The sequence below is a fragment of the Rhinopithecus roxellana genome, chromosome 10, assembly GCF_007565055.1.
Source record: "Rhinopithecus roxellana isolate Shanxi Qingling chromosome 10, ASM756505v1, whole genome shotgun sequence".
NCBI classification, from domain to species: domain Eukaryota; kingdom Metazoa; phylum Chordata; class Mammalia; order Primates; family Cercopithecidae; genus Rhinopithecus; species Rhinopithecus roxellana.
Genome location: NC_044558.1, coordinates 123,105,749 through 123,125,813, shown reverse-complemented (window position 1 = coordinate 123,125,813; position 20,065 = coordinate 123,105,749). Strand labels below are relative to the sequence as shown.

The 20,065-nt window shown below is 37.2% G+C and overlaps 1 protein-coding gene across 1 annotated transcript; it reads left to right on the top strand.

Moving 5' to 3' along the window:
• The first annotated feature begins 685 nt into the window (after positions 1 to 685).
• Positions 686 to 19,657, top strand: CLECL1 (C-type lectin like 1). Its single transcript, XM_010376689.2, is given in 7 exon segments — positions 686 to 787; positions 790 to 846; positions 849 to 1,008; positions 12,342 to 12,391; positions 12,393 to 12,512; positions 16,425 to 16,556; positions 18,750 to 19,657. Coding segments are annotated over 7 exon segments (639 nt in total). The 3' UTR covers positions 18,768 to 19,657.
• Positions 19,658 to 20,065: the final 408 nt, after the last annotated feature.

The following is a 20,065-nucleotide window of genomic DNA, read 5'->3' as shown; positions in this document are numbered from 1 at the left end:
CATTTTACTTCTTCATCAATGATCACATCTCCATCTACTCTCCATTTCCCAGGAATTCGTTGAAATTTTTCGTTAACTAATAGAACCCTGAGTCTTTCTGTGTTATTGTTTTAGACTTACAAATTTTTATTCACTTAATACAATTTGGTGGAATTTTAGAAGAAATAGGAGATAAAATCTGTGTTTGCTATGTTGTATTCAATGGTAAATTTCTGAACACCTCATTTTAAAATCAGTTTTTTTTCTTTTATGCCATTACCCTGAATTATTTTAACAGAGTTATTTCTGTTTCTTATATATTTTTTAGTTCAGAAGTCCTCTGCATAATTCATGTTTTACCTCAGTTTAATGTTAATATTATAAAGCATACAGGAAAGCAAATAGCTTTCAGAATTTTAAAGGTACTATCTAGATATACAATGCATTTCGAGAGGAGGATAAAAGACATCGTGCCCCTTTCTGTGACTTTCATAATAAAATCCCTTCTTTTTCTTGTTCTGTTTCCCAAATAGCTATCCTACTTTGGAGAAGATGCTGGATACTCAGAGTTTCTGCCAGAGAATATACGCCTGAACTAAAAGAGGAAGTGGTCTATAGAAGAAAATGACATCTTCTGTGGTATTAATAAAAGTTAAAAGCATTTCAAGTTTAGGCAGAAAACTAACTGAAAACGAGAATCTACTCTATGGTTAGTAATTTCTTCCACGTCATACAAGTCTTCAAGAAATCTGTTACCTTGATTAGTAAGACTGAACACATTGGTTTTGTCATTTATTCATGGAGGAAGAGTCCACCACCCACTTGGGGAGCAGAAGGAAATCTGTCATCTCAATTTACTTAACTTACCAGAAGTTTCTTTGCAGAAATATGACTGTTCCCTCAGTGGGACATCATTTGTGGGCTTCTGTCTCTTTTCGGTCTATATACTGGCTGGAGACGTAGTCTATGCTGACATCAAAACTGTCAGGACTTCCCCGTTAGAACTCCCATCTCCAGTTCAGAGATCTGGTAAGCTGGATTTAGGGTGCCTTTTAGAATGAAGATTTTACTAGTAATCTCCCTTATTTCTATCCTGTGTCTCTATTTGCCAAACTGAAAATAGGAGACTGGATTCAAAGCAAAATTCATTGAATATTAAGAATAAGAGTGAATGTTTTTAATGAAGTAAAATGTCTGGTTCATAAAATAAATTGTAACTTTGATTTTAATGTGTAGAACTTTGCCTCTGTTTTCGCAGCCTCTCTATTTCTTGATTTCTTGTGATGAATGTTTATATTCACACAGCAACTGCTAGCGGGATCACCCCTTTCTGCTCTACAGCTTTGCTCACTCTCAATCAAGTCTGTCCTTTTAACATAATGTGATAAATTCATCTCCACTGGGAAAAACACCTGTGGCAATTTACTCACATTGTTATTTATTCTTTTACAATATCAACAGGATAAAAATGTTGAGCTAACTTAAGAAAACATGAACTGTTAGATATAATTTTATCAAGTCTAGAATGAATGACTAGGTAATTGAATATTTCTGGAACCAGAGGAGATAAGCATATGCCTCAACTTAACATGGTGCCTTCATCACAAAACCCCCTCAAAAATTATAGATTTCCACAGCCAGTGTCTTTTCTATTCCCTGAAGTATTAAGGGAATTTCTTTGTCATGTTACAGTTCCATTCTCTGCTCTAGGGTAAGGATTTTTGTATCATAGAGTTTGTATAGGTGTTTTAAATAATTTAAAGTTCCTCCTTTGCATTTGCCCTTGTGGAATGAATCTGATATTTTGTTTGTCCGTATTTCCAAGGAATGCATTTCTTCTTTATATTTTCAAAAGTTTATAGTTATCAAATGAATCCAGTGTGTGCCCTTTTCTGGTTGTAAAAGCATCTTGTTTCTTGTTTTAAACTTTACCTCTCTATTTTGCCCAGCAGAGGCTAACTTGCTTTCTTTTCTTCCAGCCTAGGTGCTTTCATTTCCTATGAAATAGTGAAACATAATTTGAAAAATAACATGGACTACAACTGCAGTCTCATTCCCTTATGCTTCAGAAATGTCCTGCAGTTAGTTTCTTTTTTCTAGAGCTTATTTTACTCAGTTTAAGCAAGAAAATCAATAGTTTTGATTCTGCATTCCAGGGTTTAATTGCCTTTCTGTTTATGGTTTGAACTTTTATAAATAAAACCTTGTTCTTTTTCCCAGTTTAGGGATTTGGGGGCGACCTCTTTTAATGTGATCTAGCTCAATCTTATAATGTTAAAAATGAGAAAACGAACTATATGAAGATTAAATTACCTACCTATAGTTATGCTTGTGACCAGAAGTCAAATATCATATTGTTCTTGTGCTGTATATGTGTGGTGTTAGATAAATGCAACTTTTGTTCTCACGTGTCACATCATCATCGAGGGAAAGAGTTGTTGGATAGATTAGATTTTTGTTATCTTACATACAGAGTCCTACACAATTGTTCCTGATCTCTTCTAACTTCATGACTTTCACTGATTTTGCTGTGGCTATTGGCCTTTTCTTTGCTCCTAAAGGTTATCACATTCCTTGCCATTTCAGAGGCTGGAAAATGCTGAATCTTTCTACCTAATCTATGAATCTTTGTGTTTCTAGCACCTCACACAGTACTAAATATAGAGCAGGAAATTAACAGATGCTTGATAAGTAAAATAATTTATAAATGGTTGAATAAATAAATGAATCTCATTAGATGATGAATGTTCATTGGTTCTCCAAGATACAAAGCATAAGGGAATGTCACCAGGAAGCTTAGCAGGACATCAGTGAGAGGTTGTGCTTGAACTAAGAATATCCCAGAAATTTATGCTTGGCTTAAATCTTACTTCAGAGGCCTAAAAGAGTGATCAATATCTTTTATGTTAGTCTTTTTATGAAGTCTACAATTTTATTCTCCTAAATTGAGGGGTCCATAATTTCAGTTCTTCATATTAGTAACATGTGTAGTGGCCAGGCACAATGGCTCACGCCTGTAATCCCAACACTTTGGGATGCCGAGGCAGGAGGATCGCTTGAGCCCATGAGATTGAGACCAGCCTGGGCAACACAGAGAGACATCATGCCTACCCAAAATTTTAAGAACGAGCATGGTGACACGTGCCTGTAGTCACAGCTACTCAGGAGGCTGAGGCAGTAAGATTGCCTGAACCTGGGATGTAGAGGCTGCAGTGAGCCATGATCATGCCACTGCACTCTAGCCTGGGCAACAGAACAAAAGCCTGTCAAAGAAAAGAAAAAAAAAAAGAAAAGAAAGGAGAAAAAAAAAAAAATGAAACGTATAGTAATATCACCACATTCTTTCTGTGACTGACTTGACTCCTACAATTTTGACTGTTTTGTCTGATGAGTGAAAATATGTGGACTTCTTTTGATGTTTTGAAAATTGATAAATTCTTATTAAAGATGTTTTCATTAATAACAATAATAATTAGAACATGAAACAATGCACTCAATAATAATCTACCAAATAAACATTCCACTTAATCAGTCTTGATATGATTGTATTTCAATATCAGCTATTTTCAGTACTTTCTCAGTGTATTGTGTGTTTATGTCACGTATCTAGTGGAAACAATGTACTGTAACTTGTATGTACCAGAGACTGCTGTTTTAAACTTTCAGCCTAAAGTTAAATGTACAACTTCTTTTATTTGGTTTATTTATTATCTTTTGAGTACTTCAAATGCAATGAGAAGTGTGGATACCGAAGGCAGCACTAGTCTGGTAGTCAAGAGACCAGCTCTGCTCTCAAGTAACTGTGTGACTGTGAACTTGAATATATCCATTTTAACACATGGGTATTGTGTTAAAATCATCTCTAACATTTCTTTTATGTTTAAATGTATGATTTCATGGAATTACAATGATGTATCACAGGAAATGGATACATTATATAAGAGGAGAAACAGAAAAGATCAACTCAAATAAGTGGGGGTTGTCAATAAGCTTATTAGAGAATCTTAAGAGTTTCACAGTCTTACATAAAAACCCAGAGAGGCCAGGCGTGGTGGCTCATGCCTGTAATCCCAGCACTTTGGGAGGCCGAGGTGGACAGATCATGAGGTCAGGAGATCGAGACCATCCTGGCTAACATGGTGAAACCCTATCTCTATTAAAAATACAAAAAAATTAGCCGGGCATGGTGGTGGGCACCTGTAGTGCCCTGGAGCTTGCAGTGAGCAGAGATCGTGCAGACTCCTCCTTCTGGAAAAAAAAAAAAAAAAAAAAAGACAGAGACACAGACAGTGATCATAAGTAAGATCAGTACTGGGGAATGTATACAGTGAATCCACAAAGAAAAAATCGTATTTATTCAAACCAGAGAACACACGCATATGTGTGCTTTGTGTTGGAAAAAAAAAAAAAGAAAGAAGGTCTACATATTTCAAAGGAAAGTAACTCAGGAACATGATAGGTGAGAAAGTTTATTTGGTCTTCTCTTATCTCTTACCATCTAAGTAACTACTTGTTGGGTTTACTAGGGAAATCTATTCAATTTTGTAGATTCTCACCACCATGGAATTGTCCTTAACGTTGGATGTGCAATAATATTATCCTTCTGGTAATAGTAATCGTACTGAATATTTTGAGTAAGGAATTAGTAATATTATTTGTTCATCTCAAGGTATTATTTTTCTTATAACTTGTTGTAACTGTGTTTTCTATTTAAATGGTTCCTAAACAATATGGTACGACTTCACAAAAAGTGTAAAATTTGATACACAACTAAAATTAGGGATTTCCTATAGAATTTCACCATGTGATAAAATATAATAAATTCATCTTAATGATAAAAGAGAAGAGATGCCAAGATTGGTTGTTTATTTTATGATCAAGATCATGCAGTGAATTTCCTAGTGCAGTCTGATATTGGGATATACACAGATGTCTCTGAAAGCATGTTCAGAAGAAAGCAAATTAAATTACGACTTCTATTTCTGTATATGCTTATTTATATTAACTACTCTTAAGCATCATCAATCTTGTGGCAACAGGTGAGAAATTTTTCTAAAATAAATCAATTCAGTTGAGCATTATAAATTTATACTAATGTACTTTGGACATAGCCAGACATAGCCCAGTTATTCATATGGCAATTATTTTAATGTTTTATTGAATAAATGCTTGGGGAAAAGTTCTTTAAGAACATCTACAGAACAGAGATAATATACAGATGATATGTATTACCAGTAATTCAGACTTCCAGATTAAACTAAACCCTAGAAAAGGTCAATGCAGTGTCTATGTGACTGAATCTTAGAGAATTATATTAGTAAGTTATGAATGGCATTATCTATTACAAGTAAATAAGCAGAGCTGTAGAACTTTAGAACTAGAAGGGACTCCAGAAATCAGCAAAGTCTAGTTTAGATGAGCAGTCTGAAGCCCAGAGAGATAAGTGGTTTAACTACTTTAATGTAACTAGCCAATAGCCTAATTAGGGCTATAAAATGGGGGTAGGGGAAGCAAAAATAATTAGCATTAAAAATCTCTACTCTACTTCTTTTCATTAGGTTAAGGTAATAGATTTTCTCATTACTAAAATAGTTTTTTAGCAAAATAGATTTTTTTGCTACTAAAATTGATGTGTTACTAATAGATTTCAAAGACAAAATATCTTCTTAAAAAGTTTCTCTAGAAGGCAACATTGTTCATGGATATTCTAGAGACCTAGGACCTGTTTTCAAACCCCAGCTGCATCACTAATAAAATTCTTGCATTGGATACACTATATTATGATGTATCTATGTTGAAGGATTAAAAGTACTCTGTATCAACATAAGAATTAGAGATTATATATTTAATACATTAAATGAATTAAATATATTGTGAATATGGTATCTTGTGTTAATGCCTGGCAAATGGCAAGCACTATTAAATATTTACTTTTATTACTTTCAGATATGTTTATGTGGTTTTAGATGGTCAATACTAATAACCTAATATACATTGTTGTGAGACTATAAATTATCAAAGATAATTTCAGTTAAATGGCCAACAGAAAGACAGATATTTTCTTCATTGCAGGAAAAAACTACTCTGGACTAACTCTATCTCATACATGCAGCATTTATATGCAGAATCTCAAAGGAACAAATCATTAACCAAAGCCAAAACATACAAAACATCAACCAGGTGACACCTGATATAATTACCAGGAACTCACTAAACACAAACGATCTAAATATGAGTCATATCCAGAGCTGGACATTTTGTGCTTATTAAAGTAATTATGACAGTTCCAGGAAAAAATTCAGGTGCTTATTCTGGTCATATTTTTTTCCAATTCTTTTAAAGTTAACATTGCTAAGGTTAATAAGAGTGCAAAGGAGACTCTAAATCTTGGAAAAAGTAGTTATGTTTTTCTCTTAATTTTTTTTTTTTTTTTTTTTTTTTTGAGACGGAGTCTTGCTCTGTCCCCCAGGTTGGTGTGCAGTGGTGGGATCTTGGCTCACTGCAAGCTCCACTTCACAGGTTCACGCCATTCTCCTGTCTCAGCCTCCCGAGTAGCTGGGACCACAGGTGCCCACCACCAAGCCCGGCTAATTTTTTGTATTTTTAGTAGAGACGGGGTTTCACCGTGTTTGCCAGTATGGTCTCGATCTCCTGACCTCGTGATCCACCCGCCTCGGCCTCCCAAAGTGCTGGAATTACAGGCGTGAGCCACCGCGCCCCTCCTTTCTCTTAAATTTTTAATCATTTAACTTTTGATATGGAATTTCCGTATTATTGGACTTCATGGGATAACTACAAACTAATGGTTCTGGGCTTTGCATCTAATTGGAAAAACATGTTTCTTGTTTCATTAGTTGTCTAGTTCAACACTGCGTGACATACTATTCATTATCCAATACTAAATTGTATAATGAGCCCAAAGAGAAAAACTGTACTGGAGAAAACAAATCTGGAACAATCACCTCAATAGGTAATGTTATTTTGTATTGTCAAATTCCTGAGTAACCAAGCGTGAACAGTAGCTTTGATTTTCTTTGGCAATATCTGAGTAGAAGAGAAACTTCTCTATCACAATAGACAGATGGTTTAGATCACTGCTTTTAATGGACTCATTATAATTATGATAAAAATATGAATATGTAAAGGGACAAGGCAAAATGAGACAAATGAGCTTATACCATGAGTTTTAAATGAATTTAAAAGTATCTCATTGAAATAACTGTATTTTATTTTATTTTTTATTGGGGTATGTGCAAGTACAGGTTAGGGTTAAAATTTCTTTCGCTTAAAATTCATGGTCATTGCAGATGATTTTTCAATTTTTTAGTGTTATTACATATTTAGAATTTTAAATGGTAATTTTGTTAGTCTTTCTTTTGCTCTCTCATATGAATGTATTTGCATATTTTAAAAGTCATTAGATGGCCTTTATATTTTCTTAGATTATTTGATTTTAATATTTTAATTTACATTTTAATTCTGTATTGAAACATTATATATCTTTTTACAACAATTATATTAGAATAGCTTATTCATCGTGTCCAAATTATAAACTAGAATCAAATTCTGAGGATTCATTAAGACTTTAAGTTGGATTTTGATGCTCCCAAGCCCCCTCAATCACAATCTAAAGACTGTATCATACAAAATAAGTTAATATTTTTCTTAACTTTGTGAGACATTATCCCCAAAGCAAAAGCATTTTCTTGTAGTCCTTATATCTGTGACACAGGGAGATAATAAAGCTCTGGCTTTAAATGCTTCCAAATCTGTTTTCTTACCCTTATTCTATTGTTATAGATGTATGAGGTACCTCTCCTAAGGTTCTACTTTCAATTGATTAGGAAAGTACACCAAATCTAAATGTGTTTGATCTTAAAATAGCAACATAGACTTAAAATATGTAAAGTAAAACATAGTTGCTGTATTCAACCATCATTCCAAATTCTTTCTCTACTTTCTCTTTGTTTTCTTTCTGGGACTCAAATTAGATGTGGAGTGGGCCTCTGCTTTCTATCCTCCATTTCACCTAACTTCACATTTTGTCCTTGTCAGTTTGTGCTGAATTCTTAGCAATATTTTCAGATATATCTTCAAATTCACTAATTATCCCTTTTCCTGTGCCTAATCTGCTCTCATTCACTGAGTTTCTAATTTCAATAAGAGTTTTTGATTCTAGGGACGTATTTTCAAACTTACTGGCTTTTGATTTTTTTTTTTTTTTTTTTGCTATGTGATCAGTTTTTATTTCTTCTTTTATTTCTTAAAATGATTTAAACATTATTTTTCATAATACATAGGATTGTTCAAATATCTAAAGTCCTCGGTGACCAAATTCATTCTTTGGATTTCCTATTGCTATGTTGGCTTGTTTCCTGAAGTGTTTGATGATTTTTTAAAATTTGGTTGACCTCAATAATGGGATTCATAAGGAAAAACTAAGGATGATTTCTTCCAGAGATTAATTGTATTTTCACCTTTAAGAGGGCAGAGTGTAGCTAATGATTTGGATGTCTTGAGGCCCTTTTTAAGGTTTCAGACGGATGAAAAGCTCATTGATTTCTGCCATCATCTTTCAGTAACCAACGGCTTGTTCTTAGAATCCCAGCACCAATATATAGATTATTACCATGAAGGGCCACCTTGCCCTTTGAACTCATTTACCAAATGCTGCTCCGCATTCTGCTTCTAGCTAAGTGCCTTCCATTAGCGATTTCCTCATTTCTTACAAGGAAAGCAATATGTTTAACCTAATTATTTCAGGTTATAATTGTCCTGTAGTGAAAACAGCTTCAAAGAAACAACAGTGTTGTTTCTCCTAAAGTTGTTTCTTTGCATGCGCTAACATGTTTGTATGTCTTGAAGTTCCTGAACTATACAAATCCAAGTTGCTATTTGACAGACTATAAATAAACTATTATTTATCTATCTTGTTCTACTTTAGAAATCTATTTTTTATAGTCTATGATAAAAAATGTTTGAGAAACACTGCTTCCAGCTATCTAGTCTATCAGAGAAGTGAAATGTAGTTTTTATAGTTTTCGTTAAATATGTCCTAAAATTTTTCAGCTACATAGTTGCTCTACCTTTCACCATAATTATACACTTATTCAGAAAGGGCTTGATTTAGGTACATTACATCAGTCTAAGAAAGAACTTTATAAGCCGGGCAACAGTATGAACTTAATTTGTAAGCAAGACCAAATGTCTTTTGAAAATATGTTGTTTATCTTATGCTTTTATGCTTATCCAGATGTTTGCCATTTTTTATGTTCTTCCTTGAATATTCAAGTTTTCATTTAGAAACATTGCCCATCAGCCTGAAAACTTCTTTTAACATTAGCTATAGTGATTATCTGCTGTCAAGGGGTTCTTAGCATTTTCTGAAAATGCCTTAAATTTCCCACAATTTTTGGAAGATTTTTCACTGGATAAGAATACTTGGTTGACAGTTACTTTTTCCTTTGACAATTTAAAGATTTTTTTTTACTGTATTCTAGCCCCTATAGTTTATAATGAGGATGATGAAGGATTTTTGCATCATTGTTTTCCTGCAGGTAATGTGCAGAAATTGTTTTCAAGATTTTTATTTTTGTCTTTTAAGGAGTTTGACTGTCTTATTCATACATATACATTTCTCAATATTTACCCTGCTTAGGCTTTGCTGAACTTCTTGAAAGTGTAAATTTATGAATTTAAGCAATTTGGAAAAAATTCAATTATATCTTCAACTTGTTTTGCTTTATTCTTTCTCTTCTCTTAAGTTTTGAGACTTCAATTCTAGGTATGCCGTATGTTTTAATATTATCCCACAAGTCCCTGACGCTCTGAAAATTTTCCAACATTTTTCTTCATATTGGAGAATCTCAAGTTCACTAATTTGTTTGCCTGTTAAATCTTGTTTTGAAGTATATCCAGAGATGTTTTTTATATAAAATATTTTACTATATTTCTCATTCTAAATTTCATTTGGCTCTTTTTTCCTACTGTCCTTCTTTGCTGAGGTATCCTATGTTTTCATTACTTGCAAGCATATTTCCTATTATGTCATTAAGCACAGTTACAACAGCTGCTTTAAAATATTTGCCTGATACTTCTAACTTCTGCATCATCCTTACATTGGGCTGCATTGATTGTCCTTTTCCTTTAGAATTGGTCATATTTTTCTGGTTTTTCATGTAAGGCATTTGAGATTATATACTGTACACTGTAAAAGTTATATTGAGAAGTCTCTGTTTTCTCATATATTTCTCCAAAAAAAGTGAAAGTGTTGATTTTCCTTTTTTTTTTTTTTATTTTATGGAGTTGCTCTGTCACCCAGGCTGAAGTACAGTGACATGATCTGGGCTCACTGCAACATCTACTTCCCAGACTCAAGCAAGTATCTTGCCTCAGCCTCCCGAGTAGCTGGGGTTACAGGCACATGCCACCATGACTGGCTACTTTTTTGTATCTTTTGTAGAGATGGGATTTTGCGGTGTTGGCCAGATTGGTCTCAAACTGCCTCAAGCAGTGTGCTCTCCTCAGCCTCCCAAAGTGTTAGGATTACAGACATGAGCCATTGCACCTGGCCAATTTTCCTTCCTTAGCAAGCAATTGGTGTAGTTGGACTTAAATTTAAATCTCTATCTTTGGGGCAGCAGGTCAAATCTCAGTCCAGTTCTCTTGTTCTTATTGTAACCTGGCTTGTGCTTGCATCAGTCAGAGATTTTGGGGAAAAAATGTACACACAAGTTAGAGCACCCCCTTTATGTTTTTGATTTTATGGAATTGGTTCTTCATTTTCAGCATCTGTGGTTTCTCCTAACTCTGTTCTCCGGTTATTCAGGTTAGAAAGGCTACAGGTTTTTTAATGATGTTTTACGCACTCTACATGGAACTAAAATTGACCTAAGCCTAACAATTGTAAAAATGATAAACTTTTGCCCTGCCATACCTTCTTTGAAGTGTCATCCCCCCTCCAGGATCTGTCTGGCTTTGTTTACTTTCAATGACTTCAGGTCGTGTGTGTGTGTGTGTGTGTGTGTCTGTCTGTGTAAAGAATATTTATTTACAGGAATACTAAATTATTGGTATATCTAGAATACCCTGTATCATCATCTAAATTTGCTGGTAAATATTATAAATTAGAACTAGCTGTTAAGAGCACATTTTTAGATGTCAAGATCCTTTTGTGTGATAGTAGAGATGAATCTATTTGATTTTGGGGGACTACCTATAGCACAAATTTTGCTTGTGAATAACTATTCTAGTGTGATATAAACTCCCAACATTTCTGATGTGCTAGTGGACAACTAATTAAAATTTGTAATTTCTATTTTTCCTTTAAAGTTTTAGTTCCTTGAAGCTTGGATGTTCATTGTTTTATCCTAGTGTCTGGTGCATTTCCTGGCTCATAGAAAACATTATATATATATGTATTTATATATATACACACATATATGTATTTATATATATACACATATATGTATTTATATATATATACATATATGTGTATATATATATTTTTTGAGACGGAGTCTCTCTCTGTCACCCAGGCTGGAGTGCAGTGGTGCAATCTCAGCTCACTGCAAGCTCCATCTCCCGGGTTCACACCATTCTCCTACCTCAAGCCTCCTGAGTAGCTGCGACTACAGGCACTCACTACCACGCCCGGCTGACTTTTTGTATTTTTAGTAGAGACGGGGGTTTCACCGCGTTAGCCAGGATGGTCTCGATCTCCTGACCTTGTGATCTGCCCGTTTCGGCCTCCCAAAGTGCTGGGATTACAAGCATGAGCCACGGCACCTGGCCAAACCATGATATATTTTTAAAAGAATAAATTAAAGGGAAAAAGGATGGATGAGTGAATGAATTAATGAATATACACATGACTTCAATTCTTTTAATTTTTTTTCAAATGTACCCTGGAACAAAGCACACACTTTTTTCAAAGAAAGCTTAGCACATAATATAACCAAATTTGAGACCCTGCAATTAGTATACGTCATTAGGATACAGTTTTACATTTCTTTTAATTGCTTATCTTTCTTTCTCTCAGTTTCTTTCTTTTTTTTTTTTTTTTTTTTTTTTGAGACGGAGTCTCGCTCTGTCACCCAGGCTGGAGTGCAGTGGCCAGATCTCAGCTCACTGCAAGCTCCGCCTCCCGGGTTTATGCCATTCTCCTGCCTCAGCCTCCCGAGTAGCTGGGACTACAGGCGCCCGCCACCTCGCCCGGCTAGTTTTTTGTATTTTTTAATAGAGACGGGGTTTCACCATATTAGCCAGGATGGTCTCGATCTCCTGACCTCGTGATCCGCCCGTCTCGGCCTCCCAAAGTGCTGGGATTACAGGCTTGAGCCACCGCGCCCGGCCTCTCTCAGTTTCTTTCAACTTTGCTACTGTTCTTAAATCATGCCCTGCCAAAGACTGGAAAGGTGCATAAGGGAAAATGTCACTGGATTGTTGAAACTAAGAAATCTTGGAACGAAAGTCAAAATGACTATGCCACGAAAAATTCATATCTCATGGTGATTCAACACATTACTGCTATGGTGAGATTTAACATTTAGAGATGACAGCATCTCCCACATTGGCAGTGAATTTTTTGTGCTACAAACTTGGTGAAAGTATGTGAAAAAAGTTTCAACTTCATGTTCTATTAACTATGCAAATATTAGTTGAATGAATTGTTGAATTACATGATTACCTTCGAGGTTTTTTTTTTTTTTTTTTTTTTTTTTTTTGGCTAGGAGGAGGGGAAATTCATTGTATATTTTATACTCAAGTTCTTGTCTCCAAAGGACCCTTGCTTCTTAGCAGATTCCATTTTGAAATTTAAGAGATTAGTATATGCTTTTGGCACCCACGTTTATTGCAATGTTCATAAAGGCTGCAGCCAGATATCATGGCAGCTGAAATTAAGGATGATGTTGTGGGAAAGGGAAGGCAGAACAGTATCTCTTACTTAGATTTAGTATTTCCAGAGAATAGCTAACATTTAGCTAACTCTGCCTTAATTTAAATTGAAGTTTTGCTGAATGGAGGTTGGACACTACTTTAAACCTTCTCAGTGATAAGGTCAATGTACATGTTAAATTACAAATATTAAATAAGGGTTCTCAGCATGGGACTCAGTATGTTAGCATCACAAACTACGCCAACAGCTCAGTTTCTGCAAACCCGATAGCTAGCAGTGCTTTACAAACCTGGCTGAACATCAGCCATCTGAAAGAACTTAGAAAAGGGCAGCTGTTGAGACATCTGAGGGAAAAAGTCCCTCCTGAGTTTCACAGAAATCCACACCAAGAAAAACTAAAAGAGAAGTAACCTATTAATATCTTCAGTGAAACTAGCGTTACCCCAAATGTCAAACTGTAAGACTCTGTCAGGCGCAGCAAACCATGAGCCAAATCAAGAATGGAATTAGGAATTGATAAGAGACCTTTGTTCTTCTAGAGCTCAATTTTAATGAGCAAGAAAGAGGAAGCAGGGAGTAACTAAAAAGCATGTAAAACGAGTGCTCTCTAAGGAATCAACAATAAATAATAGCATGGAGCCATTGCGCAATGAATGACTTCACTAAGAATCTTATATCTCCTGCTCACAATCAAAAGGAAAAATGTGAAAATGTAGAAAAACATGTCTCTCAGCAAACAATAAACCAGATTTAGGAGAACGGTGGTCTAAGACAACACATTTTAATGGAAGCATACTTCCTCCAGTTTAAGCTTTACCTCTTCACCTCATTCCTAAGTAAATACATGAGTCAGACCCAATTGTTCCCTTTCAAGAATAAACAAGAATCTAAAAGGAATTAGTGTATGATTTATGCATAAGCATGTCCCTTTCTAAACATCTCCCAAAAAAGAAAAGGAAAAAACAGATAAAAGGTTACAGAAGAATGTTTACTCCAAGAAATATAAAACCATTTTCTAGCAATTATTCTCAAGTTCTCAAGTAAGTTAAAGTTAAAATGGCAAAAAAAAAAAAAAAAAAAAAAAAAAAAAAAAAGGATTATTAGTCCATCCAGGGTATCCAAGTGTCATCATATGGCAAACAAAATAAGAAGTATGAAGGAAAAAGGAGAAGGAGGGCAGAGAGGCAGGGAAAGAGGCATAAAAAGAAGTAAGGGAGATGTATGGCTTTCAATTCCATGCTGCAGATATCTCAGAGAAATGCTGCTACCCCTTCTATAATGGAAAATAGCCAAATTAACCTCTCAACATTTTTCAAATCCATTGAAGAATGAACTTTGTAGAACAACCAACTGGCCAAAATCTATGGTGATAGGCACATGCGAGAGAGAGGAGACACATCTCACTTATTCAGGATAGAGAAATCCAACACCAGATTCCAGTAAGAATTCAGCCAGGATAATTGAAAGATGGATTAGAGCTAAGTGTAGGGTGGCAGAACAGTGTGAAGCTCCTGGGGTCTGCAGAGATTAGAGAATCCCACCACCTCGCCCAGGCTATTTCTCTACAAACTCCACCAGACACTCACAGAAATGATGAGAAACAAGCAGAAATTCTTCGTATCCATTGTGATGCAGACCTGGAGAGAGAAAACAGTGATAATACAGAGGTGGCGGCTGGACGAGGTGGCTCACACCTGTAATCCCAGCACTTGGGGGGCCAAGGTGGTCAGATAACCTGAGGTTGGGAGTTCAAGACCAGCCTGACTGACATGGAGAAACCCCGTCTCTACTAAAAAATACAAAATTAGCCGGGTGTGGTGGTGCATGCCTGTAATCCCAGCTACTCGGTGAGGCAGGAGAATTGCTTGAACCCGGGAGGCAGAGGTTGCAGTGAGCCAAGATCTCAGCCATTGCACTCCAGCCTGGGCAACAAGAGTGAAACTCCATCTAAAAAAAAAAAAAAAAAAAAAAAAATACAGAGGTGGCATGAAATTCCACAGAGCACCTTCTCCCCTGTCTGCTATCTACACAATAAAATAAAAGACCTACTGTGTGTGCTGGGGAGAAGGGCAACAAACATCTCCACCCTTAGAGAACTGGGGGAACAGCATTGCAGGTGGGAGAAAGAGCCAAAACACAAAGTCTACTCCTGTAAGAGGGGCAGGAATACACACTGGACCAATGACTATATCCAGGGTAGGGGCAGAGACCTGAGCAGGCCAGGCACTAACATTGCAGGCACTCACTCAGTGCCTAAGACTGAGTTCCACTGAGAACAGCAATCTCCCCTTCCACTCACTGCCTTGCACTACCAAGATAGCATTTTCCGAAAAGGAGTGAAAGAGAATGCTGCTGGAAGAGAAAAAGAAGAGAAATCAGAATGTGCCAAGTGATCTTCTCCAAGGCACTGCGCAAATGGAAACTAAAATGCCCAGGATGAAGAAAATATTTTTCTGGCAAACAAATCTCCAGATTAAGCACCAGCTATCATTACAGGAATTTAAAGTGTGTGAAACAATGAGGATAATCACAGCAAGAACAAATCACAAACCCAAACCAACACTTTTTAGTTTGGTTGTATTTTTAGAGACAAGATCTCACTCTGTCTCACCCAGGCTGACTGCAGTCATGTGTTTATAGCCCACTTGAACTCCTGGGCTCAAGGGATCCACCCTCCTAGCCTCCAGAAGGCCATGCACAACCACACTCTGCTTATTTATTTATTTAGAGATGGGCATCTTGTTATGTTGCCCAGGCTGTTCTCTTTTTTACTTCTTTTTTTTTTTTTTTTTTTTGAGACGGAGTCTTGCTCTGTCACCCAGGCTGGAGTGCAGTGGCGCGATCTCAGCTCACTGCAAGCTCTGCCTCCCGGGTTCACGCCATTCTCCTGCCTCAGCCTCCCGAGTCACTGGGACTACAGACACCTGCCAGCACGCCCGGCTAATTTTTTGTATTTTTAGTACAGATGGGGTTTCACCATGTTAGCCAGGATGGTCTCAATCTCCTGACCTTGTGATCCGCCCACCTCGGCCTCCCAAAGTACTGGGATTACAAGCGTGAGCCACCGTGCCCTGCCTAGGCTGTTCTCACACTCCTGGTCTCAAAGGTTCCTCCCACGGCAATGTCATGAACAGTTGCTATTACAGGCATGAGCCACTGCACCTGGCTCCAACTCTTCATGATTAACTCAAACCCCACATTAAAGACCTAGGAGAAGGACCTGTGTGCTCACTTCCAAGTACAAAAGCATTTTAATTCAATTCCCACTGTCCTAGACAGATGAAGATGTACAACTTTCAACAAACAAGTAAGAGCTATATGAAAAGACACACACACAAAACTACCCAAGACACTCCTGAGAATAAAGAGGGACATCACATAATGATAAAGGAGTTGTATTAATATGCTAGGGCTGTTTCAATAAAGTGTCACAGACTAGGCAGCTGAAGCAACAGAAACTTATTTTTCACCGCTAAAGCCTAGAAGTCCAAGATCGAGGTTGTTGGCAGGTTTGGTTTCTTCTGAGACATCTCTCCTTGGTTTTCAGATGATCACCTTTTTGCTGTACCTTCAAATGGCATCTTTTCAATGTCTGTACCTCTCTGATGTCTCTCTGTGTACATTTCTTCTTGTAAGGACATTGTCAGATTGGATTAGGGCCCACCCCAATGGCCTCACTGTAAGTAAATTACATCTTTAAAGGTTGTGTCTCCAAATACAGTCACATTCTGAGATACTGAGGGTTTAGGACTTCAAAATACGAATTTTGGAGTAGTACAATTCAGCCCATAATATCCCACTCTCTGGGCCCCACAGCCCGTAACAAGGGTCAATTATAAATGTGCATGCACCAAGGGAAAGACTGCAGAACTGAAAGGGGAAATGGACGAATTCACAATTGTAACTGGAGACGTAAACACCTCTTTAAGTAACTAATTAAACTAATAGACAAAAAGAAAAAATAGTAAGGAAACAGAAGAACTAAACAACTCTATCAACCAACTGGATTTAATTGACATTAGTGGAAACTGTACAACAACAGGGATTATACATTCTTTTCAAGTGCACATGAAATGTTCATGTGGATCATATTTGGGGACATAAAAATCTGAAAATATTTACAAATATGGAAAATATAGATATATAAAATGTATAGCTCAAATCATAAACTAGAAATCAATAAAAGAAAGAAAGTGCCTAAATATTTAGAAATTAAGCAACAGACTTTTAAATAATGTATAGGCCAAAGAGGAAGGATCAGGGGAAATTTTTAAAATGTATTCTGAGTTGTATAAAAATAACAATATAGGCCAGGCGCGGTGGCTCATGCCTGTAATCCCAGCACTTTGGGAGGCCGAGGCGGGCGGATCACGAGGTCAGGAGATCGAGACCATCCTGGCAAACACGGTGAAAGCCCGTTTCTATTAAAAATACAAAAAAATTAGCCGGGCGTGGTGGCAGATGCCTGTAGTCCCAGCTTCTCGGGAGGCTGAGGCAAGAGAATGGCATGAACCCGGGAGACTGCGGAGCTTGCAGTGAGTGGAGATCACACCACTGCATTCCAGCCTGGGCGACAGAGTGAGACTCTGTCTCAAAAAAATAAAATAAAATAAAAATAAAAAAATAAAAATAACAACATAAAGCATCAAAACTAATGGATTTTAGCTTAAGCAGAGTTTAGAGGGAAATGCATAATATTGAATGCCTATATTTGAAAAGGAGATAATGTAGAATTTATAATCCAAGCATCTACTTAAAGGAAAAAAAAAAAAAAGAAAAACAGAAAAAGAAGAGCAAGCTAAACCCAAAGCAAGCAGAATGGAAGACTTACACTATTCAATTTCAGGTCTTACTATAAAACTAAGTTCGTTAAGATCAGGTAGAATTGTCGAAGTAGAGATATATACATGAGTGAAACTGAAAAGAGAGGCTCAAAATAGACCCAGGCAAATTTAGTCAACTGGTTGTTTTTAACATAGTACAAAGGTAATTCATGCAGGAAAACTATTATCTCACTTGTATGCCTAATTACTATTTTCCAGCAAATAGCTATATCACTTAATATGCTAAGTGAACTCAGCTGTAGGTGTCTGAGAAGCAAAACAAGCTTAAACAAGATAAATATTTACTTATTTTATTGAATCTAAGGTCCTTTCAATTATAAGGTGTAAGTTTAATATCAATTAGAAAGCAAAAATAAAGTTGCCAATTAAACTGCTGCAAGTCATTGATAAGACGTTTCCAATTCCAAAACATTAGCACTGGGGGAAAACTTGTCGTAGAATATATGCAACAGGTGGTCTCTCTGACATAATTATCTGGACTGCTGCAGGGTTTCTGCTTATTACACCCATCATCATTACATGCGTGCCACCACGCCTGGCTAAGTTTTTGTATTTTTAGTAGAGACGGGGTTTCATCGTGTTAGCCAGGATGATCTCAATCTCCTGACCTCGTCATCCACCTGCCTCCATCTCCCAAAGTGCTAGGATTGCAGGTGTGAGCCACCGCGCCCAGTCTTGTTTCACTAATTTTCAGACTAAGCTATTTTAAAACACAGAAATACTTCCAGGAATAATAATCATCCAGGACTCGCTGGGTAGAGGGATGGACATGAGAATACTTGACATCATTCATGCTGCTAATGGTTCACCAAGTTCGTAGGATTCCGACCCTGCTAGAGCTGTGTCAGTGCTCTGGTTTGCATCCAGCTCACACAAGGACATGGGGATTGTGGTTTACTTCTCATGTGATTCTAAGATGGAGTCTAGCAAGTGATTCTAGGATGGTCCCATAATAATCCATTCAGTGGTTTTGCCTCAAATGTTTTGGGAATGATATCTCATTATTTTCTTTCTCCTCTCAAATCTAGAAATCCAATCTTTGTTGACATATGCAAGTTCCTAGACTTCAGTGCTGAGGAGATAGAGGGTACAGGCATCCATATGTCTGCCTCTGGGGTCTTCTCAGGAAGAGGTCTCTGATGAAGAGAACAAAGCTCTGCTTGATATCCCAGTTTGAGCAAGAGGGATGGGACAAGTTCTTGGCAGCCACCAGCCGCCAGGAGATGGCTGAAATAGACAGTCAATTTCCAGGTTATTGGGAAATTCAAGACCAATAAATAGAATCATCTGGAGGTAAACTCCCTGGGACAGTGTTCATCAAGTTGCCATGCCCTGTCTGAGTCAGAGTTAGTGTTAGTTAGAGATACAGTGAAGTCGAAGGAGGATGAAGAAGAGTGACTGGTGATAGCAGATAAAAGAAATATGAATCAGTGGGATAAATGAAGATGACCAAGTTTGGCGAGAAGACAATATCGTGAGAGAAGGTGTCCCGAAACAGAGTGAGACACAGATATAGGAACAGGATCCTGGGCCTGCCTGCTCCAGGAAAAGCATGGAAAAGGCAAGTTGTGAGGGCAGAAGACAGTCCCACAAGAACATGAAATATAGTCATGCAAAGGGCTGGGGAGGCAGAACCACAGTGGTAAGAATGAGCCAGAAAGGAGATGTGGGGAGCAAGGACTCATGGCAGAGAAGGCCCTGGTAACCAAGATAAGCAAGTCAACTGTGAAGGTGAGGTAAGAACACATGACAGATGAGTGGAACCCAGGGGCCAGAAAGTCTTTGAAGGCAGAAGATACAAGGCAATTTGTGGGCAGGAGGAAAAAAAGTAGTGAAAATGTGCAGGCCAATGTCAGAGGGGCCTCTGATGGCAGAGAGGAGGCCAATGATGTCAGTAAGGAGTGCTGCAGGAACAGGACCCAATGTGACGTTATGAGAAAATGAGAAAAACTGAGATGGTAAGGGAGAATCAGAGCCAAGATCGGAACCAATGATGAAAGTCCTCCAAAGAGAGGTCAGAACAAGAAGATAGAATAAAGGCCAGAACTGGAGAGAGCTCAGCAGTGGGTGGGGATGGCAATTGGACCTCTGGAGTGTCAGCTGGGAGAGCGGATGCTGAAGGTAGAGGAATAAACAACCAAAAATTTGTGAACGAGAGCTAGAGAAAGGAAGAGAGATTGTTTGATTGATTGATTGATTGATTGATTGATTGATTGCTTGAATGAATGATGATTGCAAGGAACTGATTTACACAATTGCGAGGGCTGCGTAGGCAAATCCCAAATCCACAGGGCATGCCATAGGAAGGACAGATTGGAAACTCTGACAGGAGATGATGCTTCAG